This window comes from Astatotilapia calliptera, chromosome 12 (genome assembly GCF_964374335.1).
Source record: "Astatotilapia calliptera chromosome 12, fAstCal68.1, whole genome shotgun sequence".
Classification (NCBI taxonomy): Eukaryota; Metazoa; Chordata; class Actinopteri; order Cichliformes; family Cichlidae; genus Astatotilapia; species Astatotilapia calliptera.
The window spans coordinates 34,122,899-34,148,751 of NC_137433.1; the positions used below are offsets into that span (position 1 = coordinate 34,122,899).

Below are 25,853 nucleotides of genomic sequence, written 5' to 3' on the forward strand. Positions count from 1 at the left end.
ACTGGCACCCATAACTTTAATTGTTTTCTGTCTGACTTTATGAGGCTCTTATTTGTGCGGAGGAAATTTGCCACACTCTTCTTTCTTTCAGTTCATTGAGGGTTCTCTTGACATCCCACAGCTTTTCGAGGTCTGAGGTCTGGCTTGTTAGTAGGCCATTGCAACACCCTGATTCCTTTCATTTTCAGTCATTCCGTTGTAGATTTGCCGGGGTGAGATCGTTGCCCTGTTGCATAACATAATTTTGGAAAAGATTTTGCTGTTTAAAATCTGATATGTCTATCTAGAGAAATAAGTTCAATTTAATTCATTTTATTTATACAGCACCAAATCACAACAACAGTCGCCTCAAGGCGCTTTATATTGTAAGGTAGACGCTACAATATATACAGAGGAAAAACCCAACAATCATATGACCCCCTATGACCAAGCACTTTGGTAACAGTGAGAAGGAAAAAGTCCCTTTTAACAGGAAGAAACCTTCGGCAGAACCAGGCTCAGGGTGGGCGGCATCTGCTGAAACCAGTTGGCTTGTCTTTGTAAGGTTATAATTTACCTTTGCAAAGGGGTCAAATAACAATACAGAGTACAGCAGCACTACTGGTATTTGACAAAGAATAACAAAGTTATCTACCAACCATGGCCACAGAATGCACTCAGAACATTCCACGCAAATGACAACTTGTACAGATGAGTAAATCTTAACACAGAAGGTTTTATAAAGACAAAACATAAAACCATGGAGCCTTTCCTTCTAGCCATAAGAACAGAATAAGAAAACAGAGAGAAGGTCGAATTCCTAAAAATATAAATCACATCTCACATTTGACTTTAGAATACTTTGGTGTGCAGAGAAGTTCACAGTTGCGTCAAATAACTGGTCCTGTGGCTACAGAACAAGTACACATTAACACCCCTGCACCACCGTGCTTTGCAGTGTGGGTTTTTGTTTATATCCTGTGTTTGGCTTTCTCCAACATGGCTGTTATAGAAGTGTGCGCACTGGCTGATGATCAGTTAATCAAGTGCATTTTATTAACAGCACCTGGCTGCTACTTCCCCTCTTAATGCCTGTAGAAGTAGTAAGGGTGTACTTAGTTTTTCATGGGACTGCACAGCGTAGTTAACACTGTATAGTTCTGCTTTGGTAAAGCGCTTTACTTCAATTCAATAAAATTTTGTTTGTATAGTGCCAAATCACAACAACAGTTGCCTCAAGGTGCTTTATATAGTAAGGAAAAGACCTGGCAATAATACAAAAAAATTAAGAAAGCTCTTGAGCAAGCTCTTTGGCGACGCTGGAAAGGAAAAATTTATTTGTATAGTGCTTTACTGGTCCCTAAGGACTAGTAATGGCAAGCTACATTGTAGCCACAGCCACCCTGGGGCGCACTGACAGAGGCACCGGGCCCTCTGACCACCACCAGTAGGCAACGGGTGAAGGGTCTTGGCCAAGGACACAACGACCGAGACTGTCCAAGCCGGGGCTCGAACCGACAACCTTCTGATTACAAAGCAACCTCCCAACTCTTGAGCCGGCAGAATCAGACTCAGGGAGGGGCGGCCATTTGCTGTGATTGGTTGGGGTGAGGGGAGAAAGACAGTACGAAGACACACTTTGGAAGAGAGCCAGAGATGAACAATAAATAATGATTAAATGCAGAGTGGTGGATAAACACATAAAAAGGTTAGTGAAGAAGAGACCTATTGTAGTGTAACTAAGGGAGGATTCAGGGTCGCCAAAAAGGAAAGTTTTAAGCCTAATCGTAAAAGTAGCGACTGTGTCTGTCTCCAAATGAAAACAGAGGAGCCTGAGGCTCTGCTTCCCATTCTACTTTTAAATACTCCAGGAATCACTAGTAAACCAGCAGTCTGAGAGCGAAGTGCTCTATTGGGGTGATATGGTACTAGGAGGTCTTTAAGATAAGATGGCTTCTGCTTATTCAATAAAATTAAATTTGATTCAGAATTTAACAGGAAACCAATGAAGATAAGTCTGTGTAGGAGAAATATGCTGTCTCTTTCTTGTCTCTGTCAGTACTCTCACTGCAGTATTTTGAATTAACTAAAGGCTTTTCAGGAGTTTTTAGGACATCCTGATAATAGTAATAAATGCATGAACTAGTTTTTCAGCATCACTTTGAGGCAGGATGCTTCTAATTTTAGTGATATTGCACAAATGGAATGAATATTTGTTTAATATGCACACTGAAGGACATGTCCTGGTCAAAAATGTCTCTGAGATTCCTCATGATGTTAATGGAGGCCGAGTTAATGCCAGAGTATTACCATCTATTGAAGTTACCTACCAACCAATATACCCACTGAATAAATGAATGAATACAATGAAAGCTAAACAGAAGAAGACAGACATAATTTCCTAATCCCCAAATAGTTTTAGGTGATTGGCTAATTTTTGACTCAATTATATGTTGCAGCTCTACTTACCTCAAAAGGCTGAAGTGTACGGAAACATTCAGACTGTAAGGCAGCTATTATTAGCAAAACGACAGATAACACAAGTACTTGCTGATAGAGACACAGGAGAAAACCTAGGGTGGAGGTTTGGGAATGCTGACCCCTGAAAACCAGGATCACCAAAGACAAATTTCAGTTTTTCTGTTAATCATTCTGAGATTATAAGTCACAAAGTCACAGAGCTCAGAGTAAAACGATATGCAAACTGAACACGATGACACCTTCTACAAATATAGTAGGTGGGAAATGACTGCAAAGATAATTCACCATTATCTCTGCTGTCATTTCAAAGGTTTAAATAACCACAAAGAGACAAAAAGCAGTAAAACATAAGAAGACAAGAATCAAAAACAACGTCAGAGAGATGACTGATAAAAAATACATAGGTGGGGAAAAAAATAACCGCAAACACCCAAAACAATCGCATCAGTTATGAGAAACCAACAGACTCATTTTGTGTCTTTACTACGGTAAGTCTGAATTCGTCCAGTGTAGGAAGCAAACTAGTCTTCCCCCAGAAAACAATCCAAAAGTTTTTTTGTGCATCCTGCTCCTATGATGTGTAGGTATGCTTTAAGCATTGTTTGTTTCATCTTTTGATCTGTGAGCTTTTCCCATCCCTAAACATAATCAGGTAGGAAGTCACTAGAGTAAAACAGCGAGTGAAAGCAAAACATAACCAAGAACAAGAGCTGAACTCCAGTCTCATCAAAAGTCTGCTGGGTTTTTTGTTTCACTTTTTTTACTGTGTTAAAATGAAACCACTACCATGCGGCGATTAGAGGAAGAGTTACACGATGCTTTCTATGGGAACTAACTAAACTAAGTTTGATTTGTTCAGAGGAGCTGATGTAGGAAGGCTCAGGCATCTCACACATCATTGTGTGTCAGATAATGCAGTGTTGTCAAACTACTGGTGTGGCAAAGTGTCACTGGATTATAATATTCATGAGAAGGCTCTGTCACTTCCAACGCATCATTTTTCATCAGTCAGTGTTACTCTTGCAATGAGATGCATTTGAACCAAAAGCACACTCTTTTCTTATTGGTGTATAAATCTAACAGCTACTTTCAACATCTTCTTCATACACATGGGGTCTTCATAGCATAACTCCACACTTTTGTTTTGTCTGATTTGTACACCAGATGCTGGGATCCTCTTCTTATTAGGCAAACGTCTCAACCACATGGATACACTAGTATATAAAGCTAAGAAGAGTTTGGATGTAAATGAGTCGAACAAAGCGTAAAATAGTCCAACGTTCTTCATTTAATCTTTAATGTCTCTGTTTTAGAGACGCTGTAGCTCTTTGTGTTGTGTGACGTACTGCTACCAAAGTCTACCTTGTGCGTTACTGTGAGACACAGAAAACACCTGACAAACAATTATATTCCTTTAATCTTTGACTGAGAAGCTCTTAAACTTGTGATAACATTTAATAGCCATTAAGAGTTTTCCACTGCTGAAACTTTTGTAAATGTTTCCTTCTTTTCTACACACACCTTTTCTCCACAGTGAAAACAGGGCCCATTTATCCAAAGCTCTGTTTGCCATTAGACAAAACACACAGAGAGGGAACATGCTTAGGGCTCTGAAAAAACAGCAGCTGTGCGCATTGGCTTATCTGTTACTGCAGGTCATCGTCTGATTGGTTCTTTTATGGAAACTGTTTTGCAACAGCTCTCATCTGCATGTGCAGTGTTGATGTCTATTTCAGGATGGCACTGACATTTGATGTTTGCGATATGTTGATAGCTTGTTGGAGAGCTTTTACCGAAGCTTTATAAATTTGACATAAATATTATAACCACAGCGCTTCAGTGAAGCGGAAATGCATTTTAAGCCTGACGTATGTTATCTTGGGAATTCTTTGGTTTCCTCTAACCTTTAAAAAACATGTTTTGAAGTTTTAAACTAAGACACCACCTTTGTTAATCCACAAGTCGCTTTTGTAATTAGTCATTTGATTGCTTTGTTAGCCTTAAGTAGTAGAAAACCATCCTTTTTCAGACTGGACAAATACAAAGGGAGCTTTTCTGTAATTTGGATTCATGCACACAGAGGAAAAGAGTCTTTCTTTCAGCTGCAATCAAGCAGTCTGTTTTGATAATAGAGCTCTGTTCAGCTCAGAAACCAGAGATCACCGATTGGACAAGACAGCCTTTCATTTGTGTGACCTCTGACCGGCCACAGGTGACTCTGACAACTTGGATACTCTTACACACCTTTGTTTGCATGATGATGGTGTTTGCTGCACTTTAAAGAGGAGAACTGCACAGAGAAAGTGTGCATGTGTGTGTTTGTGTGTTGTAGATTCATAAATCTGTTGTGCGTTATATATGTATGATCTATGCTGGACGATTTTAGTGGGAAGATCTGATGAAGGTTGGGATAAAATTAAGTTTAGCACAAGTTTTATTGTAAATTAAAATTGGGCAGCTAGCAGTTATGTTAATGATGATTAAGTGTAATTGATTCTTGAGTGTCTGTGTGTGTGCACGTTGAAGATAATTAAAACAAACAGTAGTGCATTCATCTGTGAAAGTGGTTTTATTTAAACCACAGTATGTTTATATTCAGTCTCCCCTTGACTCACTTATCTCTTTTCCACTTTGGTTTTAAAGCCAAACGTGAGTCTCAAAATGATTAAAACAGCACAAGTACCATAACTGGAGGAAGTCTTCATCCACTCCAATGTGAAATGTAGTTTTTAAGGATGTTTGACTTTTCGACTCTTTGGTTGGCTTTGTTGACAGATGAATATTTAAAGGATTTGAAAGATTTGTTCTTGATTTGTGTTATTCAGTTTTGTAAGAATTTCCCTACATAGCTAAGCTTTTCGCAATCCATGCCCCCGTGTACCTGAAATTTCAGCAACCAGGAAACTATTGGCTTCCATATCTGCACCGTACTGTATAAAAAGCAATTATCAGACTCTTCTCGTGCTTGATATGATTTATCAGTGAGTGAACATGTGATATTTACAGTAAGAGATTACACAACTCCAGCATGTTTCATGAGCCTGCAGGTTGAATTACATAACTAAACGCAAAAGAATGTTTTGTTTTGTTTATGTGTCATATAACAAAATACACATAACAAAAGTGGATGCCTGGTGCTTCACAGGATCCATAAAAACATGGAAAATCTGAAAACTTACATTAAAAAATGTTCTGCAAAACTATAACCACTATAATATCTCCATGAAACTGTGATTACATAAGAAGTGAACGTAGGAAAATGTTGTGCTCCTCTGGAAAAAGGAGGTGTGTATATAAAACCTTTGGGCCTTTCTTTAAGAATTTACAAGACATAGTCAAAACTAAATGCAAAGACTTTTGTGCAGCAGTGATGGCTGCACAAGTTTCTTTGCATATAACCTAACACAGGATAAGGATATACTGATAAGTCTGCTCTGAAAATTAAAACACGATACAAACACATTCTCCTGTGCTGATACTGTCAATGTCTGCACTTAAATTTGTTTTTATACCAGTGAAGCTCTTTGCAATTCTTGAATATGCTTCTGATATCGCTGCACAATAACACAGAAACATTATGCGTCACTCCAAAAAAAAGTTTATGAAACATCATATTGGGGCCAGATCTCTTTTAAAGATCAGAAAAAGTTAATATAAAAAATAATTCACAAGAAAATTCACTCTAAACTTATCACTAATTCAATACAGGTGTGTATAGTTGTAGGAGAAACCCTTATATTTATCTTGCGACTCATGCAGTGCCTAGATGAAGAAAATTTGCATTAATATCCTTAAAAAACATGAACAGTTTACAGAGTACAAGTAACTTTAATTATATTTTGTTAACAGTACTTGTACGTTGTAATTGATCAGATCTTAGCGACATTCTAAGCTAAAACAGCTGGTAAATCTCTCAGACCATCCATAACTTATTCAGTGGAATCAGTTTGGTCTTTGTGGTGTGTCAACGCAGCAGTAAAACTTGCAAAGTCACAGTCTGCCAAAACCAATTGCATGGATCAGAGAAACTTGAACAATCCACGCCATTTGACATTTGAAATCTTGCTAAGTCGTCCTGATGGCTGCAGAGGAATAAAATGAAACTTTTTTTCCTCTTTCACCAGGCTGGACACGCGTCTCGCTGTCGACCCACATGACTTCTGTGTTTGTCTGCAGAATAGACAGATTTCTTTTTTTATTCAACTGAGTCACTTAGTGAATGAATGAGGGGTTTGTTTCCCAGCATTTAAGGGGTCTTGATGCGTGCTCAATCATCCAAGTAAGTAAATCCCAAAAGGTTGTTCATCTGGATGTAGCGTTTTCAGTGGGAGAAACATTTCTCAGACCTCACAGACATTGCTCCTTCAGTAGGCTGGTTTGAGTTATTGTGCAAATGTACTTTTTAAGGTTGGGGAAACCTGCAGTCAGCTGAGACTGAAGAAGTCACTTGGATGGGTGACAAAATGTTTCTCCCCCTGAAAACGTTACATCCAGATGAGCAGAATCAACCTTTTGGAACATTTAAGGGGAGAACATTATAAGTGTTTGTGTTTCTCACAGCTGCACACGTGGAGAAACTCTGGCTTCCTGGTATTTTTTTTTTTTGGTGTAAATAATGACATAACAAGTTTCCTTCGAAACCTCACTTGTTCCATCAAACAAAACTAGTCTGTTATCACAGTGAAAGTGAGTCCTGATAGTGTTGTTTTGTAATCTATCATTGATTACAAAGCAAGTAAGCTCTGTTGACTTTAGTTGGGCAATGCGTCAAACCCAGTTTTTACTTCAGCGCACCATTTCCACCGTAAAATTTCCTATTAAATTCTTCTTAAAAAAAAAAAAGATTATAAGCAGAGTTTAAAGTGGGATTTGGAAGTTGGGCAAACGAATTATTTATAAATAAGAGACATAATTCATTTGTTCTTTGTGTACAGGCTGTGATCCATTCACCTGTGCTGCTATTCCGAGATTCACTGCTCTTTGTGGAGTTTTCCACAAGATACAACCAGATATGTCACAAGCTACATGGATGATTTCCAAAACTGAAGATATCCCTAAAGCTAGAATAACAGATAGAATTCAGTGAGCGAAACTAATCAATATCACCTAAAATATAAATGTCTGCTACCCTTGGTGTGCCTCACATCTCCCATGAAAACCACAGCTTGCTCTGTACCACTGCATTACAGAGCATTATTACCACATTGCTATAAACTACCAAGTTTAGCCTGGATTAAACCGACCCAGACTGCCTAAAGAAAGAAGAATGTCTTGGTTTAGGCGGACTGTGGGATGTCACTGTTTTCTTGTTATTTTGCAAATATCTCTAAGTATGCATTAACAGACCTTTCAGATTTAGGTGCTGGAGTACCGCCCCACAATGTTTTCCATAGAATTAGATATATCATTTGTGGTTGTAGCAAGGTTGTGTGTGTAAAAGGAGGCACAACTACTCTTTCTAAAATGAATCAAGGTCTGGTTAGAGTGATCCACCGGGTTGAGGTGGACCTACAGAGCAGAACAAGGTCTATTACCATGAGTTACAGTTCAAGTTAATGGAGGTAGTTTGCCAGACACTGGGACTCAAGACTCGAGACAGCTGAATGACGCTGAAGACCAGCAGTGACCAGATTTTCATAGTGAGAGCAAAGGGATTTACCAGTAGTAAATCAGCCATGTTTTTGTCTTAGATGGATGACAAATTAACCAGCCTAGGAGACCATCCAAATGTAGAGTGGGAAAAACAGCCTCATGTGAAAACATTCAGATTTAAGATCGTTCAAATAGTTTCATTGTCTAATTTCGTCTTTCTACCCCACTCTCATTTGAATAATTCTGTTTTATCGATATCACCTCAGGGTCATGAGATTTTAAAGGACATCGCAATTAAAATGTGCAACATTAATCTGCAGGGTAATCTTGATAAAGGGGAGTAGATGAACCCAGACTGCTTTGCACTAACACCGAGCCGCTTTAGGCACGTAACTGTAACCAGCGAGCAAAAGCAAAATTAAAAGTATCCTAAAACAAAGTCTGAACACAAAACTCCAAAACTGTGTGAAAACTGAGGCCCTGGCTTCTTAAAACAGACCATTAGCTCACAGCATCAAATATTGCTTCTCACGATGCTACGAATCAACAAAGCCGAAGGACGTCTGATGCTTTTTGTTGCGATGCCTCAAACAAAGCGTCAGCGTGCGATGCTTGGAGATGAAAGTATGTTTCACAATGCATTGCATAAGTATCCGGTGGATGTTTTTTTTAATTTATTTTTTTTACTCTTCATATATTTCCCAGCATGCATGCTGCTGAAGTCATTGATGGGCGGCTATCTGATCAAAACTGAAATCAAGATAGTTGCACATCAGTCACTTCCTGACACCATCATTTGTGAAGAACTTTGGTCAGAGGGGTCACACTGAGACAATGTTACTAGCAACAACAATCACAATCTTGTGATTGTTAACACTACAGAAAATCCTGTGATGATAAGAGAGGTGTTACAGCTTTTATTCAATCAGTGAATAAATAGTTTACAAATGGTTTTTATGTTACGTTAGCTAAGAAAATAAAAACATGTGAACACTGTATTTCGTTATGTTAAATTGCCCAACCCCGACTGTATTAGTGTCTTTGTGTGTGTGTGTCTGTATTTGTGTGTTCTGTATGTATTTCCATACTTTCCTCACATTCTTCAACAAACTCATATGGTTGATATTTATAGCTCCAATGCTGACGTCACCTTGGCAACCAAAGCTGAGAGGCGGGATTCAAAAACCACAACTACTTTTGTGACACACGCTTGCTTCTCTCTCATAACCACATTTATGCTCTGTTCTTGTACATTTCTTGAACCTGCTAAATGTTTTGTGCACTGTATGTGTGGGTGTGTCAGTCTTGTCGCTGTCACACGTCAACACTACACAACAAGCTGTATATTTGCTTTTTAACATTAGCAGATTTTTTCTTATTCAGTGCATTAAAACACAACATCCTCACAGCAATGCAGTCCCACATTGAGAAGGGAGAAAAAGCAAAACCTTTCTGACAAATGCCGCCTTGCTTTTGACAAACACCAGCTCTGCCATAAGCAAGGCTGTGAGATAGCTGATAACAGTCATCATGACTGTCTCTATGATTCCTACTGCTGCTTATAGAAATGAAGTTGCATAATTTCCTGTGTAACTGACATTATGGTTCCTTCAACTGTATGAGATGTTTCCACATAACATTTTTTAACTTGCATCAAGTTGTTTGTTTAAAATCCTGTCTTTTTAAGAATGTTTCAGCATTTTGAGAGTTTAAATGTCACATCAAACAATATTTAGAAAAAATGTTAGCGGGGAATGTCAGGAAATGATAAATGGGGGTTCTAAGTATCACACTACTTTGGACCTATGACTGCCTCTTTAAAGTCAAATAAGGTCAAACTTTTGTCTTTAAAACCACACTTAAAGTTCTATTGCATTTGTTTGTATTGGCAAAATTTGGGACACGATACTTGCAAAAAGTGACTCTAAATATCACATTACAGATTTCACAGTTCTAACTTTTGCATTTCACATCTGTTTTTCTTTCAAGTTGACCCCAAAATGCTGTATTTTTACTGCATTATAAACTTTTTAAGCATGTTTCAAAAGAACGCTCTAGTTCAAACCAACCAATCAACCCTTACCCCACCTCTTTGGCAGAGGTAATAATCTTGACTTCTGTAATCATGATTCTCTCTTATAAATTTGCAATTAGTTTGGGGATGTTAAATTTATTGAAAAAATCTCCAGTGTTTTACCCATACCCTAACCCAACTAACTAACCGACCAACCCTAACCTCAGCTCTTTGGTAGAGGTAATAATCTCGACTTCTGTAATCATGGGTCTCTCTTACAAGTTTGCAATTCAATTTGGGATGTTAAATTTATTGAAACATTAGAGTTTTACGCATTTGCTGTTGATCAAATTCTTAAATAATATTAAATCCTAATAATAATTTTCTTTCAGTGAGTTTAAAATTGTGCCATGTGCTCCCACCAGAATTACAAACACCTTTTTGTCATAGAAGCAAACCCTTTTTAAATCTACATAAATTTCTATGATTTAGTAATGACATATCATTCTTGTTGCATATAAAATTTGTCTATTTATTTTGCACTAAATCCATTTTGACAAGTTACTGGTTTAAAGGGATTTGCGTATCCTCTTACATAATCCATGTGGTTAGGTTCGGCATTTGGCATTAACAGCTACACATGGTGTTCCTCACTTGGCGGAGACAGATACCACGTCCAGATGTTGCTCCTGGCTCTGCCCTCTTCCTGCCCTGAATGAGAAAAGAAGAAGTGGATTTGTGGCGTAAGAGGGGAGTGTCCCCCTGAGTCAAGCTGTCCAGCATGGGAAACGTATGAAGAGGCCTGATGTAGACCTAGAGCAAGGGGTTTTGGCACAAAAAAGACGTCTTTTCCTTCATTAGATAGCCTAAGAGCTGTGTTTTTTCAGTTTTTTCCCCCTATATCGTAACCATTTCCTAACACACCTTCCATTTAGATGTCTAAACCTTTTCTCCCTGGCCTGAAAATAGTTTCCGGTAAGAAACAAAATGCCTTTTAAAGGGCATTTTGAGGAACGATTACCTCATAGAGCACATTACGGGAAAATGCTCTAATGACGGCTGGCAGCAATTCCTACTTTAACAGCACTGATGTTTCAACTCTTAGTTTCCAGGAGAAAGGCAGTAATATATTCGAGAGTGAATTTACTTCCCTGTAAGGGAGATAATTAGTGACTCATTTGTATCTTTTGTTAAGCCACATTATGACGATTTCTCTTGATCTTAACAGATCGGTATGATGGGCAGATAGCAGGAGGAGGAAGAAGAGGAAAAGAAGATGTCATTCTTTGGGCTGGACTGTGTCAGGAAGAAAGAGAGGGGTAAGGTTTGAGCAGGTTTAGTTTATTAATATCAGCAGATCGCCATAATATTTACCGTCTGTATTTTCACTACTGACATTACTGAAAAAATAAAATGAAAAACAGTCTCAGCCTAAAGCTTTGGAAGAACTTCCCCTGCAGATTTAGTGTTTTTATAATGGCGTTTAAATAATTCTAATATTTAGAGTTCTAAACATTATTGTTGTTTTATATACAGTGCTTGACAACATTTCGACAGCAACTTTATTTCATCAACAGCGAAAAACTTGGCAGTAAGTGAAAGCTCCAGAACTTCAGCTGATGACCTGGGATTGTTTTTGTTAGTGTCAGGGAAGCAAGAGTAACGGGTTAGTGAGGTACGTTAAGCCAAAAGCCAGAGATTTCAGTCTCACAAATGATACTGGAGTTAGGTTGAAGGTTTCACTTTAAAATGCATTTTCACTAATAAATTTCTATACATGTTTTCAGTACAAAAAATTTCTTTGGCATAGAGTAGAATACAATAGAATAAACCTTTATTATCCCAGGAATGAGAAATTTCGGTGTTACAGCTCTTACAGCAAGGAAAAATAAAATATAAAAGGAAGACACAAAGTGGTAGACTGTGTGGACAAATGTGGAATATAGACATTAATATTGCACATTAGTGTGCCCACTAGCAGAAAGCCTGGATTTACTAAGAAATTGATAACTACTATTGCATACTCGAGCCAGCAAACTCAAAAATAGCCCAGCTATGTCGAACTTGCTTTACAGCAGATCGTTCTGGTGAACCCTAATTGAGTCATTGAGGCAGATAAACAGGTCCCGAGACTGTTTATTCAATTAGCTTGGCTTCGGGGCAGACTGAAAGGAAGCTGGGTTATTGACAAGCAAACAGAAGACTGGGTGGAGGCAGCTCATAGATTCAGTTTGCTATTTTTTCCCCTCCTAAATTAGCAAAGATTAGGAGATGCTATAAAATGCTGCAAACCTGTTGAAATATGGACTGGTTCCATTATGGCATGAGGACAGAACTGGTGTTGCACCACCAAAAGCACCAATTCAGCATAAAATAGGTTCCAGTGGGGTTCAGGTCAGACTCCAAAGCACCTGCCTCCAATTTTACAGGCGTTCATCATAACAAACGGAACAGGGGTAAAAAAGAGGGCATAAAAGTTAGTTTTTCTATAACAAGTTATACTGTATTACTGGATTTGAAAGAATTTCTAAATTTGGCACTAAAGCAGTGTATCATTAAACAAGGCCCTATTGCATTGTTGACAAGTCAAAATACTAGTGGGGGGAAAAAAATCACTGCTATTTGCGTTTCACAAATTTATAGCATTTATAGTTTCTACACAGTTTTTTATTTTTTCATGCCAGAAAAAGATAAAAATCTACTCGCAGTTAAAAAAAATATTTAGATACAAATCAATTATGGTCGTGCTTTTTGTTTTTTCATTTTTGTCTTTTCTTTTGCAGAGCTGGAAAGGAAAATCAGAGCAAACGACCGCGAGTACAATCTCTCCTTTAAATATGCGGTAAGTGCTGAATAGAGTATACACTGCGTGTGTGTTATTGGTGAGTTTTCCACTCACAGTTCATCAAAGTGAAATTCTATTGTCCACTACAAACATGACTAAAATAGAGATGGAGATCAACAACAGATGTTGTCGCCCACGTATCTTTTAGACAAAACACTGTTAAACACAATTTCTGTCAGTCTCGATATTAACAACAGGAAAAAAACCTCCTTGGGGCTGTGTTTATGTGTCTGGATTTTATCAAGATACGGGCTGTCAGCCAAAACCAAAGAGCTGAGGTTGTTGTTGAGTAAATGCCTTCATTTTCTGCTCTGAGTTGCTGCTGTCAAGGCCAAACCAGTGTATCAATAAATGTTACGCTTTAAAAACCAAAACGCGAACAAGAAGTTCTTTTAGTCTTGTGAACATAATCATTAAAATGTATCCAAAGCAGACATCATATAAAGTGTGTTCTTTTAGAATTTAGAATCCTCTTTATGGAGGATGCTGTTACTTGAAAAAAAAAAGAATAAAAAATTTGTAAATAATAAAATTTTCAAAAGGTGTTTCAAATAGATGTTATTAACGCTAAGCTGTGTGTTAGCTGTATGCTAACATTCGGCTTAAAGAGGACACAGCCATTAGCAAATAAATGAAAACAGACATAAACAGTCATTTCCTCTGTTTGGGTAATTGTACATTTTACAGTCAAAACAAACTTTCAAGCGTGTGGGTGGTTGTTCTTAGGGAAGAAATGCAGAGATAGCGTGACACGTGAGCTGCAGTCCAGCGAGGCGGTGGGGCTTCTTGATAACATCCACCTGGTGCAGACAAAATGCCTCTCACTCTTTCAGATATCTGTAGGGACGTCAGAAAAGTCACATAACATCCATTAGAAAAACCCTGTGATACTTAAGGAGGAGTTTCATTACAGATTCTGATCTGATTAAACCGTAGACAAAGACTTCTCTGAGGATATTTAATCCTGTGTATGTATTTTGGTTCAAACAGATTAACCTCAACATTTTTAAATGGGTTAATTTTACTTAATCTGAGAGATGCTCCTAGGAAATGTAGTGTAATTATCAGTGAGACATTGTCCTACAACGACCTAAAAATATCTACAAAAAAATATAAATTGAGCAACGCTGAGAGTGGTTAATGCCACAAACAGGTTGCAAAATGAATCGTTTAATACACTAAAGTTTATAACCATTGAGCAGCTAAGGAATCTGTTTTTACCAGTGATAGAAGCTCGAGCGTTTGTGAGGCAAAGCATTTTTCTATTTTATTTATTTATCTATTTTTCTGTAGAACCTCTGCTTTTAGCCTCAGTCACGTCACTTTTACTGATAAGTAAATTACTGTGTGTATGCTGCTACTTAATCACAGATGACTTGTAATCACATAGACAAAAACATGGTAGGAAACCATTAAGCAGTGAACCATTCACCATGTTTTTGTATATACCACTGCAAACATGTAATTACATTCTTTCCCTTAGTCTGTGTTTTGTCCTGTTTCTGAAAGTTCTTTTCTTTCTTTTCTCTTTCCCATCACCCTCCAACCAGTAGCAGCAGATGGCCCCGCCCCTCCCTGAGCCTGGTTCTGCTGGAGGTTTCTTCCTGTTAAAAGGGAGATTTTTTTTTATCCCGCCGTCACAAAGTCCTTGCTCACAGGGGGTCGTTGGATTGTTAAGGTTTCCTTCTAAATACTGTAGGGACTTTACCTTACAGTATAAACCACCTTGAGGTGACTGTTGTTGTGATTTGGCACCATGTAAATCAGGGGTCTCAAACTCAAGCTGTGGGGCCTCTGCTGGCACTGTCATCTCACATGAGGCCACTTTAGTGTTCAAGTAGTACCAATCCCTCAACATGTTTCTGCTCTCTGCTCATATTGCCTTCCTAATATATCATTTTTTGCTTTTTAAAGAACTTATTTTAACGCTGCACTCAGCAACAAACACATCCTCTCTAACAAAAATGTAACTTCAAAGGCCAAATTGCTTTATAGTTCTTCACGTCAATATACGGCCGCAAGTAGGTGACGTGGGCCGAACGTTTGAGACCCCTGATGTAAATAAACCTTAACTGAACTGAATAGTAAGACAACCCAAATTAGTGAATGCTCATATATGTTTTATGTGGCCCCTAGCTACTTAACTGTAGCTGTGTGGCTACAGTTGTGGCTGTTTGCTCAAAGTCTTACCCTTTGGTAATGAGTTAATCTCATCTTCAGTCACTAATTTAATCAATAATTACAAAGTCTGACTGTGCTTAAAGTCAATATAATGTTTCACATTGGTTTGCAGATGCTGCTGGACTTGCTGCTTTTTCAGTAAAGATCCAGAGTAACAGGATAATCCATGACAAACATTCTCTGTTGGTGTCGCGACCGTGGTACGATGTGTCACTGAAGTTTGTTGAAATAAGGCAGAGAGGCTTGGCTCATTTTTTTAGTTTGTTGAATAAAACATAGGAAAATGTCTTATTGAGAAGAGTAGACACAGAACTGCATCAGGGATATGAGGTCTCACTCAGAACAGGTGCTTTCTAACTTTATTACTTTCTCAGGCTGATTACAGAGTGCTCTGATTATTAAATTAGTTGGTGTTACTGAGAATCTTTTCAGGAATATTCAAGCTGTACTCTCACTCTCCTTTATGCTACCTGCCTTTGGACCCAAACATAATTTTAGCCATTCAGTTTCCAAATGACCAAAAGCACAGGCAAATATTTCTTAAAAGCCTTAAATGTGATTACCTACCATTTGACTGTCTTATCACCATTTATACTTAGAGCCCAATTTCCATAAAGCAAGCCATTAAGGTTTTATAGATTGATATAAGTGCAGTCCACAGAGTAAGAGCTTCACACAGTGACCGGATGCTTCGGATATAAGGCTTTATTTGTCCAGTAGTTTCCAAGATGTAACTCCTCACAGAAAACGCTTAAACCATGCCATATCTTATTTAATTTGTCCGTCAAGCTCATCTCTTTGTGTACCTCTGTGCCATTTCAAGCACTCGGGCTACACAGATCACTCTGTGGAAATCCCACACTGACCACTTGCATTTGCACTTTGTGTAGACCCCCACATCAGAAGACTTTCAGTCTCATGCGCCCATGCAGCAGAAATGTCATAGCAAGTACGGGGAAGCCCAAGATGCAATTACAAGATCAGTCCACCTAAACTGACCTGATTCACAAAACGCTCTGGCTGTTTAACCATTCGTCCAGAGTTACCCGACACCTCCACCCATCATTCTCCAACTACAACCCTCATTTAAACAGAAGGCTCACCATCAAATTCACAGTAGGGACAGCTAATTTTGTTTCCTAGGTCTATTAATAACTTTAATAACACTTTGCGCTTCCTTAAAAAATGACACAAATACTTTCATTCAACAAACTCCAGAATTTCTCAAAAGTAACTCTGCTGTCAGTTTTATTCTTAAATTTTTGTCACATCTCCTTTTCTTTCTGTCTTTTACAGACAAATGCCATCAAAACCTCCAAGTACAACTTCTTCACCTTCCTACCTCTCAACTTGTTTGAGCAGTTCCAGAGGATTGCTAACGCTTACTTCCTGTTCCTGCTGGTGCTCCAGGTGAGTTTTAAGCAAACCTGTCTCACTGTTAGTTGCCTGACACACTAATTACGGAGTGTGTATGACACTTTAATCTTTAACTTCTCAAAGAAAACAATGAAGGATACATGAATTAAATTGTTCACTAAAGAAGGAAAAGAAAGACAGAAGGAATTAAAAATGCAGAAACCCACATAAGGATCTGACGTCCAAAATAAAACTGAAAGAGGGAATAACACCAAACTCCCAGAGACAGCGTGATGCAAACAAAGGGGAACAGAATAATTACGCAAAGAAACAGGAAACAATCCTCAGCCGCACGAATCAACAGAACCACAGATAACACAAAGACGTGATGTAATGACTTATTCCCGAAAAAGGATTTTGTTCTTAGACTCCAACTCTTCTCCCAGTTTGTCCAAGAAACCAGAAAAATTAACCTCTGAAACAACTTCTTTATGTTTAATCAGTAACTTGATATATGTTCAGTTTTGCTTTTACTGTCAGAATCACTTCCTAAAACATCAAAGGAATCTTAAGGTTTGTCCACGGTTCGCACTGCAGTGATATTTAAGGGTGTGCAGTAATCCAAAAACAGGAAATTGCCTCATTATGTGCTAAACAGTCACGTTGCACGACAGAGTTTAAAGTGACCACTGTACCATAACAAAGGAACTTAGACACTGCAGTTTAAATTGATTAATAACCAACATCTGTTTTTTTCTTAATAAGTGCATCTAATCCACCAAAGTACACAAAACAGAAAATAGCTTTATTTAGATTTCCTATTGAAACAAAATTTCAATGGGAAGCAGATTTTGGCAACTCAAACACTACTCGGCAAACACAACACACATGTATAATTAAACAGAAAAAAATAGCAATAATATTGTTTAATAAAAAGTTGTGTTGACAAAGTAAGATCCTCTTTTCAAGTTTAAAATGGGCATAATGCACACAATCCTTTTTATACACACCTTTCTTTTCATTATGTAAGTAAACATACGCCCATGGCTCTTTACTTTATTCCAACCTGAGTTTAAATAAAGTTTTTCTTCTCTGCGTTTTGTGTTCTTCAGGTGATTCCTCAGATTTCCTCGCTGTCCTGGTTCACCACTGTCGTCCCCCTGATCCTCGTGCTGACGGTCACCGCTGCCAAGGATGCAACTGATGACATTGTGAGCACATTTGAAAATGTCTTCTGCTTTTTTAAGGCTAGATAGCAATGAAAAAACCAACATCTACAACCAAAATAATTCATGTCCTTTATTGTACTATTAGAAAAATTAGAAACTAATAAAAAGGTTACGTTTGTATCCACATCTTCTAAGTTTGCAATACAGATTTCTCAGTTTACATTTTAAATTCTGCACCCTGCTAAACCTCAAGTACAGATATGTTATCAGTTGTTATTATCCTTCTCATAAACTTAGAATTAATTCATTTCTAACTGTCACAGTTACTTATTGTCAGTAGATTAGACATGCGACCCTCCCTTCTCCAGACAGCTAACAGCGAGTGGCTAAACAAAGACAATAGCTGGTTATAAGCTAACTTTTGGCAGCAAATGCTAGACTGAAGCGTCCTAAAAATCACACTTTCCCTCTGAGTCCAACAAGGTTAGATCCATTTCAAAGAGAGTTTCACTAAAGCCGTCTAACAGCAGCTAGCAGAGGCTGAGCGCAACACTTACCGAAAATAAAGCTTACGAAATCCTCAGCAACTCACCTCACTGTCACTGTCATAAGACAGGAGTGAGCTTCACTGACTCATCCACTCATATTGGACTCCATTCACAAATCTTTACAGCCTCCTCTGGAGTAAATAGACCTGGACACTCGGCATATTGCCAGAGTTGTTTGTTCTACAGCAGCCAAGTAGCTTGAATTAAGAGGGGTAAGAAAACAGAATTCAGTCGACTGCAATCTGCAAAGTTACCGTATCTGTGATGAGATTTGGCACTCTAACTTTTAAGCTTCCAAATGCAAAACAGGCATGTCAGAAGATGCAAACACATCCCCCACGCACCCCAACACCCAAAAGAAGACCATACAACCATCACTATTGGGATTCTCTATTCAGTCAATTTATATAAACATCAAACAGCCCATCTCAAGCTCAATGCCTCTTCAGGTAACAACTTTTATGCAACTGTCTTTTTAATAATAGGATTTTGGATCTGATGTTAACTGTTAGTCACTCATTATGCGTTGCCCCCCATGTCAAACTTTAACTAGAATCTCCTTCAGAAACTGAATAATGAGAATCCCACCTCGCTTCACTTCAGACTTTGCATCAATCATTAACAAAAAGAGGACACCTGACATATTGTCATTATACACATATTGTCTACGACTTATTTATCTGTGTTTCACTCGATTTTTTTTTAAACTTGTCCTTTAAAACTGCTGTAGTGGCTGTCTGTCCTACCATAAAATTACCTTTTTCACACTATAATCTACCATCTCTCTAGTGCATAGTCTGTGTGATATTAGATAGTACTGATGTGAGACTAGAGCAAGTAATATTTGGTAAATTTAACATTATTTTGTGGCCTCCACTCTATCCAGGCACTTCTGTTGCCTAAAAGACATACATTCAACAACATGTTGAATAAAGGCAGCAACATAAAGAAGTGAGGAGAGGGAGCTGCCAATGAAGCTGAGAGAAGAGTAGATATGATTATTGTAACTCTACTCTGGACTCCAACTCGCTTTAATGGCTTACTGTTCAGTGTAATCATTTTACTGTTTATTCAAGTCAAAGTCAAGTCAAAGTTTATATACATAGCACATTTAAAAGACTAGTGTTCATCAAAGTGCTTCACAATGAAACCGCAGCGCGGGCAGAACAAAGAACAAATAGTACAATTATACTTTAAATTGCATTGACATGGCGTAGTGCAGGCCAAATGAAAGTCAAACTAATTTGTTTCAAAAACGTAGTTAAACAAGTGTGTTTTTAAATGGGATTTAAACGATTGAATTGATTCCGAAGTACGGATTTCGACTGGGAGATTATTCCAGAGTCTAGGGGCAGGGATGGCAAATGCACGGTCACCTCTGGTTTTTAAATGAGACCTTGGTTGCATTAGGAGCAGTTGGCTGGAGGATCTTAGTGCTCTCTTTGGGTTGTACGGATCAAGGAGACCAGTTAAGTAGCTAGGGGCCAGGTTAATTAGAGTTTTAAAAGTGAGCAGAAGGATTTTGAAATCAAGTGATATTTGACGGGAAGGTTAGCGAGGACAGGAGTGATCTGCTCATGCCTTCTAGTGCCAGTTAAGAGGCGTGCTGCCACATTCTCATAGCCAACTCATTTTCATTATTTCAGCTTCCTTCAGCTGTCTGCACTCAAGCCAGTCTTTTAATCAAGAGATTGGACGCATGTCCAAACTGTTGCTCAATTGAATATTTCTTCAGACATTTTTGCGAAAATTTCAGCCAATTCCGTCATCTGGGAGTTAAAACTGATTAAGAAATAACTTCCCCTCTCTCTACGTCTACTCTACAAATGGCAATGACAGTTTACCAGTCAGGTAAACAATGACAGCACATTTCATTAAACAAAACCCAATGTGCTTAACACAAATGACCGAAAGCTGCAAGTTCAAAAGGGATACGGCTTTTTATTTAATTGTCAGAATGTTTCCTTATTCTTTTATCAACTTGTGAGAAGCAAACCAGAAAAAAAAGCACTTGTAAAACAATGATTTCAGCAGTTAAGGTCAACCAGACAAATGTGCATGTGTGCCGGTGTTTGCATGTGAGTGGAAAAGGACTTAATGCCAAACCATTAAGACTGGCTCAAGGAAGAGAAACAGAAGTCTTTTTGTTAAGCAGCAGAGATCCTGACTGGTAAACGTCTGCTACTTTCACAGGGTCACTTGGTTCAGGGTTAATTTGATCTCAGCATTCCAGGTGTGACCAAGTGTGGTGAGGTAGATGACCTTGCAAAAGCAAACTATGGCTGGTGTTTGGAATGCAGTTGTAAAAGGAGAGTTTTACAAGTTAGTTTCAAGTCAGCTGCAGAGATTTCAAACTTTGTAATAATGAATTTAAAGTAATGCTACATCCCAATAGTGAGTAATTATTGCTCGATCTTCCTGCTTTATACTGGTGAGAGTATATATCATACTTACTATTGTTTGAGTACTTGCGATTGTTTTATTGTACTTTTTATATTTTACATTTATATTTATTATTGAATCTTGCACCAAGGAAGTGGCACTCCAATTTCGTTGTACTGTGTACAATGACAATAAAGGCTATTCTATTAAATCACTTAAATTGCCATTAAATTTTTCACAAAAGGAAAAGACCCAACAGAATGACTCTTGAGGGAGACGTGTTCAAATAATCCAAGCAGAGGAGGGAAAACTGATATACAGACAAATCAAAGGGACAAAGGCATGTAAATGAACAATAAAAGTAACTAAACACAAGACAAACTAATTAAAGGTAGGGCAAACACTTACAAATGCAGATAAAAAAGCTAAAGATAGGAAGCAAGATAATCAAAACATTAGGAAAAAATATCAGACAACGGCAGAAAGTACAGGAACTCAATATAACACAAGAAATTGTTCAAAAAAATGAGATAATTGGAGATGAGAGAATTCACATATGAGTTGTTGCTAGAAAACTAATTGTTGGTTTTAGAAATTACTTACATTAAAACAATTAATTGCAGGTTTTTTTTCTGTTTAAAAAATACTGTCATAAATTCAACTGATCAACAGCCATCAGCAATTGCCAGAGAATTGACAACAGAAGTTAACAGTTTTGGATAACCACTATCTTGATGTGATCTCTTCACAAAGAATTAGAATAAAAAGGTCGGGTGATAACAAGGTGGAATGTAAAAGGTGAAAAAAAATAAGACTTTGACTTCCCAGAAAGCAGAACATAAAATCCAGACAGAACCTCTTCAGGTTGTAACACAGAAAGAACAAGTTCAACATTAACTTTATTTTATTGTGGCTGTAACCTTCATTTTCTCTTCAACAGCCTGATCAGCATCTCTTTAATGTGTTGCCGTACAGATGAGTTTCTGCTCTGTGCAAAGCTTCACTGAGTTTGCCATATCTGAGCTGGGCCTTATTCATATTTGAAACAAGTAGTAACAGTAAATGTTTCCAATCAATAAACCACATTTAACCCTTTTGTAATCTGAATATAATTTCAGAAGGGAAGCCACCCTTCAGTTTTAGCTCAGTAGCAGACTCTCTGTCTCACATACAGAAATAAATAGTAAGTCTATGAGACGAGACAAAGAAGTGTCATCATGGAGGGAAGTAGACGTTTGCCTAAGAGTCTGAGGTTTAACTCAGCTAAAACCCTCTTCATTTTGTACAGTCACTGCATTATCATCTCTTCTCGCATACTCTGTTAGTTGGTGACTGATACCTTTAAAGAGAAATTTGGTCATAAAAAAAACAACAACAAATCAGTGAACTCAGTTTGAGTTTCCTGTGACCTTTTCTGACTCAGTCCTGTCATTTTGTTCTGTTTCCCAGAATCGCCACAGGAGCGACAATCGAGTTAACAACCGAAAAGTCCAAGTCCTTATTGATAGAAAGTAAGTTTGTGTGTGTTTGTGTGGGTGCTATGAATCATATCCTCATGCACGGATTCAAAGTATTTGATGTTTCAGCTCTGAAGGTGGAATGTCACTTATGTGCCTGTGAGATCCCAAATAGAGCATAGCTCACATATTTGAAATAGTAGACGTAAGAGCAACAACAAAACAAGTGCTGCCCACCATCCTGCAGCTGCTTCCTGTGGCTATATTGGAGCGCAAAAAGGAAAATACAGGTTCAAAAATATCCACTGCGCTTGGCTATTATCAGAACAATTAAACATTATACATCAAGTGAGGTTCTAATTGTTTTAAGGTCTCAAAATTGCCGTATGGGATGTTATCACAAGGCCTGTATACCATGATGTGATGATGTTATAATCAAATAAGAGATAAAGCCCCCATTTGTATTTTTACTTAGGAAAGGTGTGGTGGATAAAAATATTTTAACTTATATGTCTTCATTTCCTCCTGGCTGCCTTGCTCACTGTTTAGTCCACAAGCAGCTGCAGGAAAAAGTTTACTTCCTGCTGACACAAGGCCGCCTTCTGTTAAATACGCAAAATAAAGATCACTTCATTTTTAGGACTGGAGTAAATAGTTTATTTCACTAAAGCATATGTCCCGTTCATTATTCTGTGTTTAGTCACTGGGGAAGCAGCTGTGCTACTGAGATTCAGAAACAAACTCATACCACAGTACCTGTATTTATTGTGTTTTACATTCTGTTCTGTTTTTCCATTTAGATTTACTCTCCTATATTTTGTGTACTTTTTTTCTGTTTAATTAGAAATTATCAGTAAATTACTGAGTGATTTTTTTCTTGTCATATTTTATTGTAATTTCCTAAGCTCCATTTTCTTATAAGTTGTGTTTAATATTTGCTCCTGTACTTCAGTTTTTTGCAACTTTGAGGAAAAATGAAGTATATCCTATCAGAAAAAGGAAAATGCTGAATACTATTAAAAAGAACTGATTACAGGGTTGTAATAATCATTTTATTAATACAATAAATAGTAATAATGGTTTAAAAAATTCAATAGTGCCATTAGTATCCAAGAAACCTTTTCAATACATAAATCCCAGCAACAGTAGCCTCAAGGTGCTTTTTATTGTAAGGTAAAGACCTACAGTAATACAGAAAACACAGAAAACCCTGATAACAAAAATATTGTACTGTTTATATAATGATAACAAAAAAATACATGAAAATTATTTACAATCTTTGAAAAACTGATGTGAAAATTATTCCTTTACGTTGTTTTGACATGTTAAAGATTACTGCAAATATTAAGAAAACTTACAAACTAGAAAGAGATCATCCTAAAAATATGTCAGCTGTGGGAATCTGAAACACCAATATGAGCAGAAACATGTAATGGGAAACTTGGCAAAGCATCCAGTTCCAGCCAACTATTAAAAACTCTGGCTATTATTGGCAGATAAATACACAGAGAGATAATACAGGACACTGGCAGGAACATCCAGCAAAAGGAAAATGACTAATATTAGGATGACCTTGGTGTTCAGTGGTTATTTGTGAGCCCTCAGAGCATTTGTTTCCTGACCATCTTCAAAGAAAAGGGAAAGTGATACTGTGCACACACACTTACCAACCTCTCCCTGTTCTCAGGCTACGGAGTGAGAAATGGATGAATGTGCAAGTGGGAGACATCATCAAACTAGAAAACAACCAGTTTGTTACAGTAAGTAGAGCATCAGAGGGTGGAAGTACTTCTTATTTGTTCGTTTTTCTCTTCCCCAACACATAGAATATAAACTGTACTTCATTGTGTTACAGTTTATTGTTGACTTCCTCTGGATGTTTTATTTTGTTCTTGTGGGTTGACTCGGTGAACTTTTAGCATGTCTGTTCAAAGGAACAGACTCATAACCAAATTAGGTTTAGGGGAAGTTTTTCATATTGTAATTTTGACGTTTTCTAAAAGACAAAAGAACAATCAGAGATGTCAGTAAACCTAACGTAAGTTTTTAGTTGAGTAATAAAATCCTGTCATTGATCACATACATTTTTACCATTCATAAATTCTTTGTGATTTCAGGCAGACCTCTTGTTGCTCTCCAGCAGTGAACCACTCAACCTTGTGTACATTGAGACTGCAGAACTCGATGGGTTCGTCTATTTTTCCTCCTTTTCCACATCTAACCACATCCTTCTGTTTTCACTTCCGCTTTATGCAGCCGTCTTCTTTCTTCCTCTTTTTAACTTTCTCGGCTTCTCTTCCTCAGAGAAACTAACCTGAAGGTGAGACAGGCCCTCCCAGTGACGGGAGACCTGGGGGATGATATTGAAAAACTGGCAGATTTTAACGGTGAGACTGTAAACACACACACACACACACACACACACACACACACACACACACACACACACACACACACACACACAATTTTTTCAGTGTAATGCACTTTGATGTTAAATGTAAATGTGCTATATAAATAAAAATGACTTACCCTGTTAAGGTTATTCCTCACAGTATACATAGAAGGTTTTATTTATATAATAAATAAATGGCAACCTACCCAACGCAATACTCAACGTAAGACATAATAAATAAGTTAAACTTCATTCACAGTTTCTGTAAAGAAATCTGGAAATGTTGTTTATTGTTTATGGCCTCCTTGTAGTTTTACATGTTTTGACTACACAAAATACATGTTTATGAATGTAGTCAATGCCACTCTTTCCATTAATGCTTATTAACGCTGGTAATTTTCTAAACCAGTTATGCCCAAAACAATAGACAGAGAAAAAATTAAATAAAGCCGAGGCATGTAACGGTTACTATTACAGTTATAGTTATTCTACACTGTTTCTTTATTCTCATCAAGGTTTTATCTTGAACTCGTCTTATATAGTAAAAAAGAGCTAAAATTAAGCAAGTGCCAGAAATAAAGCAACGATAAGCAGATGAAAGTGAATAAGTGAAAACGCAAAGAAAGAAAAAGTTCATGTTAGGCTCACGTATTTTCTAACCCATGTTTTTTTTTTTTAACCTTCATTTAACTTTAATTCATCTGAAGACAATTTGTGAACGTTATGGAGGTATTTTGATTTTTCAAATTGGTAGATGTCATACTCTTTCTAAATCTAAACCTGGCCGTGTCTTTCCTTTCCTCAAGGTGAGGTCCGCTGTGAACCCCCCAACAACCGCCTCGACCGCTTCACAGGAGTGCTGAGCTTCGCAGGTCAGAAATATTCACTTGACAATGAGAAAATCCTGCTGCGAGGCTGCACCCTGAGGAACACTGAGTGGTGCTTTGGACTGGTGCTATTTGGAGGTCAGACACACATTAATAGGGAACTACTGTAGTGGGAATTATGAAACTTGTGACTTCAGATCATTCTGTTTCTCTTTTGCAGGTCCAGAAACAAAGCTGATGCAAAACTGTGGGAAGAGCACGTTCAAGAGGACCAGTATAGACCGTCTAATGAATATCTTAGTCCTCTTTGTGAGTGCATTTGTTTTATCACATCTCAGGGTCATCAATAATTTATTGTTTTTTAATGAGATTTGTGAAGAAATGAGCTGACTGCTGCTGAGGTACTGAAGTTTAAGTTTACAGTTAAATCAGTTCATTACACTATTTCCCTTCTGCTAATGCACCACAATTTTTTTTTTTTATTGGACATTCTCCTCACCAACACTAACGATTTATTTAAAATCAAAAGATCTGATGCAGTAGAGCAGCGCGAACAGGAGAAAGCAAGAAAATTGTGATGTATCCGAGACCGTAAAGGGGATGCATGCATAGTTTGCTAAAGCTTCAAGG

At 37.7% G+C, this 25,853-nt stretch overlaps 1 protein-coding gene across 1 annotated transcript in view; it reads left to right on the plus strand.

Moving 5' to 3' along the window:
* The window catches only part of LOC113033059 (phospholipid-transporting ATPase ID-like), a 48,052-nt gene that overhangs the window by 7,037 nt on the left and 15,162 nt on the right, over positions 1-25,853 (plus strand). The window contains exons 2-11 of the mRNA XM_026186337.2: positions 11,295-11,385; positions 12,850-12,908; positions 16,389-16,502; positions 17,561-17,659; positions 21,997-22,058; positions 23,692-23,764; positions 24,122-24,192; positions 24,309-24,391; positions 25,203-25,361; positions 25,444-25,532. Coding sequence (XP_026042122.1) covers positions 11,343-11,385; positions 12,850-12,908; positions 16,389-16,502; positions 17,561-17,659; positions 21,997-22,058; positions 23,692-23,764; positions 24,122-24,192; positions 24,309-24,391; positions 25,203-25,361; positions 25,444-25,532 — 852 coding nt within the window. The 5' untranslated portion in view covers positions 11,295-11,342. The remainder of the gene's footprint in view (positions 1-11,294; positions 11,386-12,849; positions 12,909-16,388; positions 16,503-17,560; positions 17,660-21,996; positions 22,059-23,691; positions 23,765-24,121; positions 24,193-24,308; positions 24,392-25,202; positions 25,362-25,443; positions 25,533-25,853) is intronic.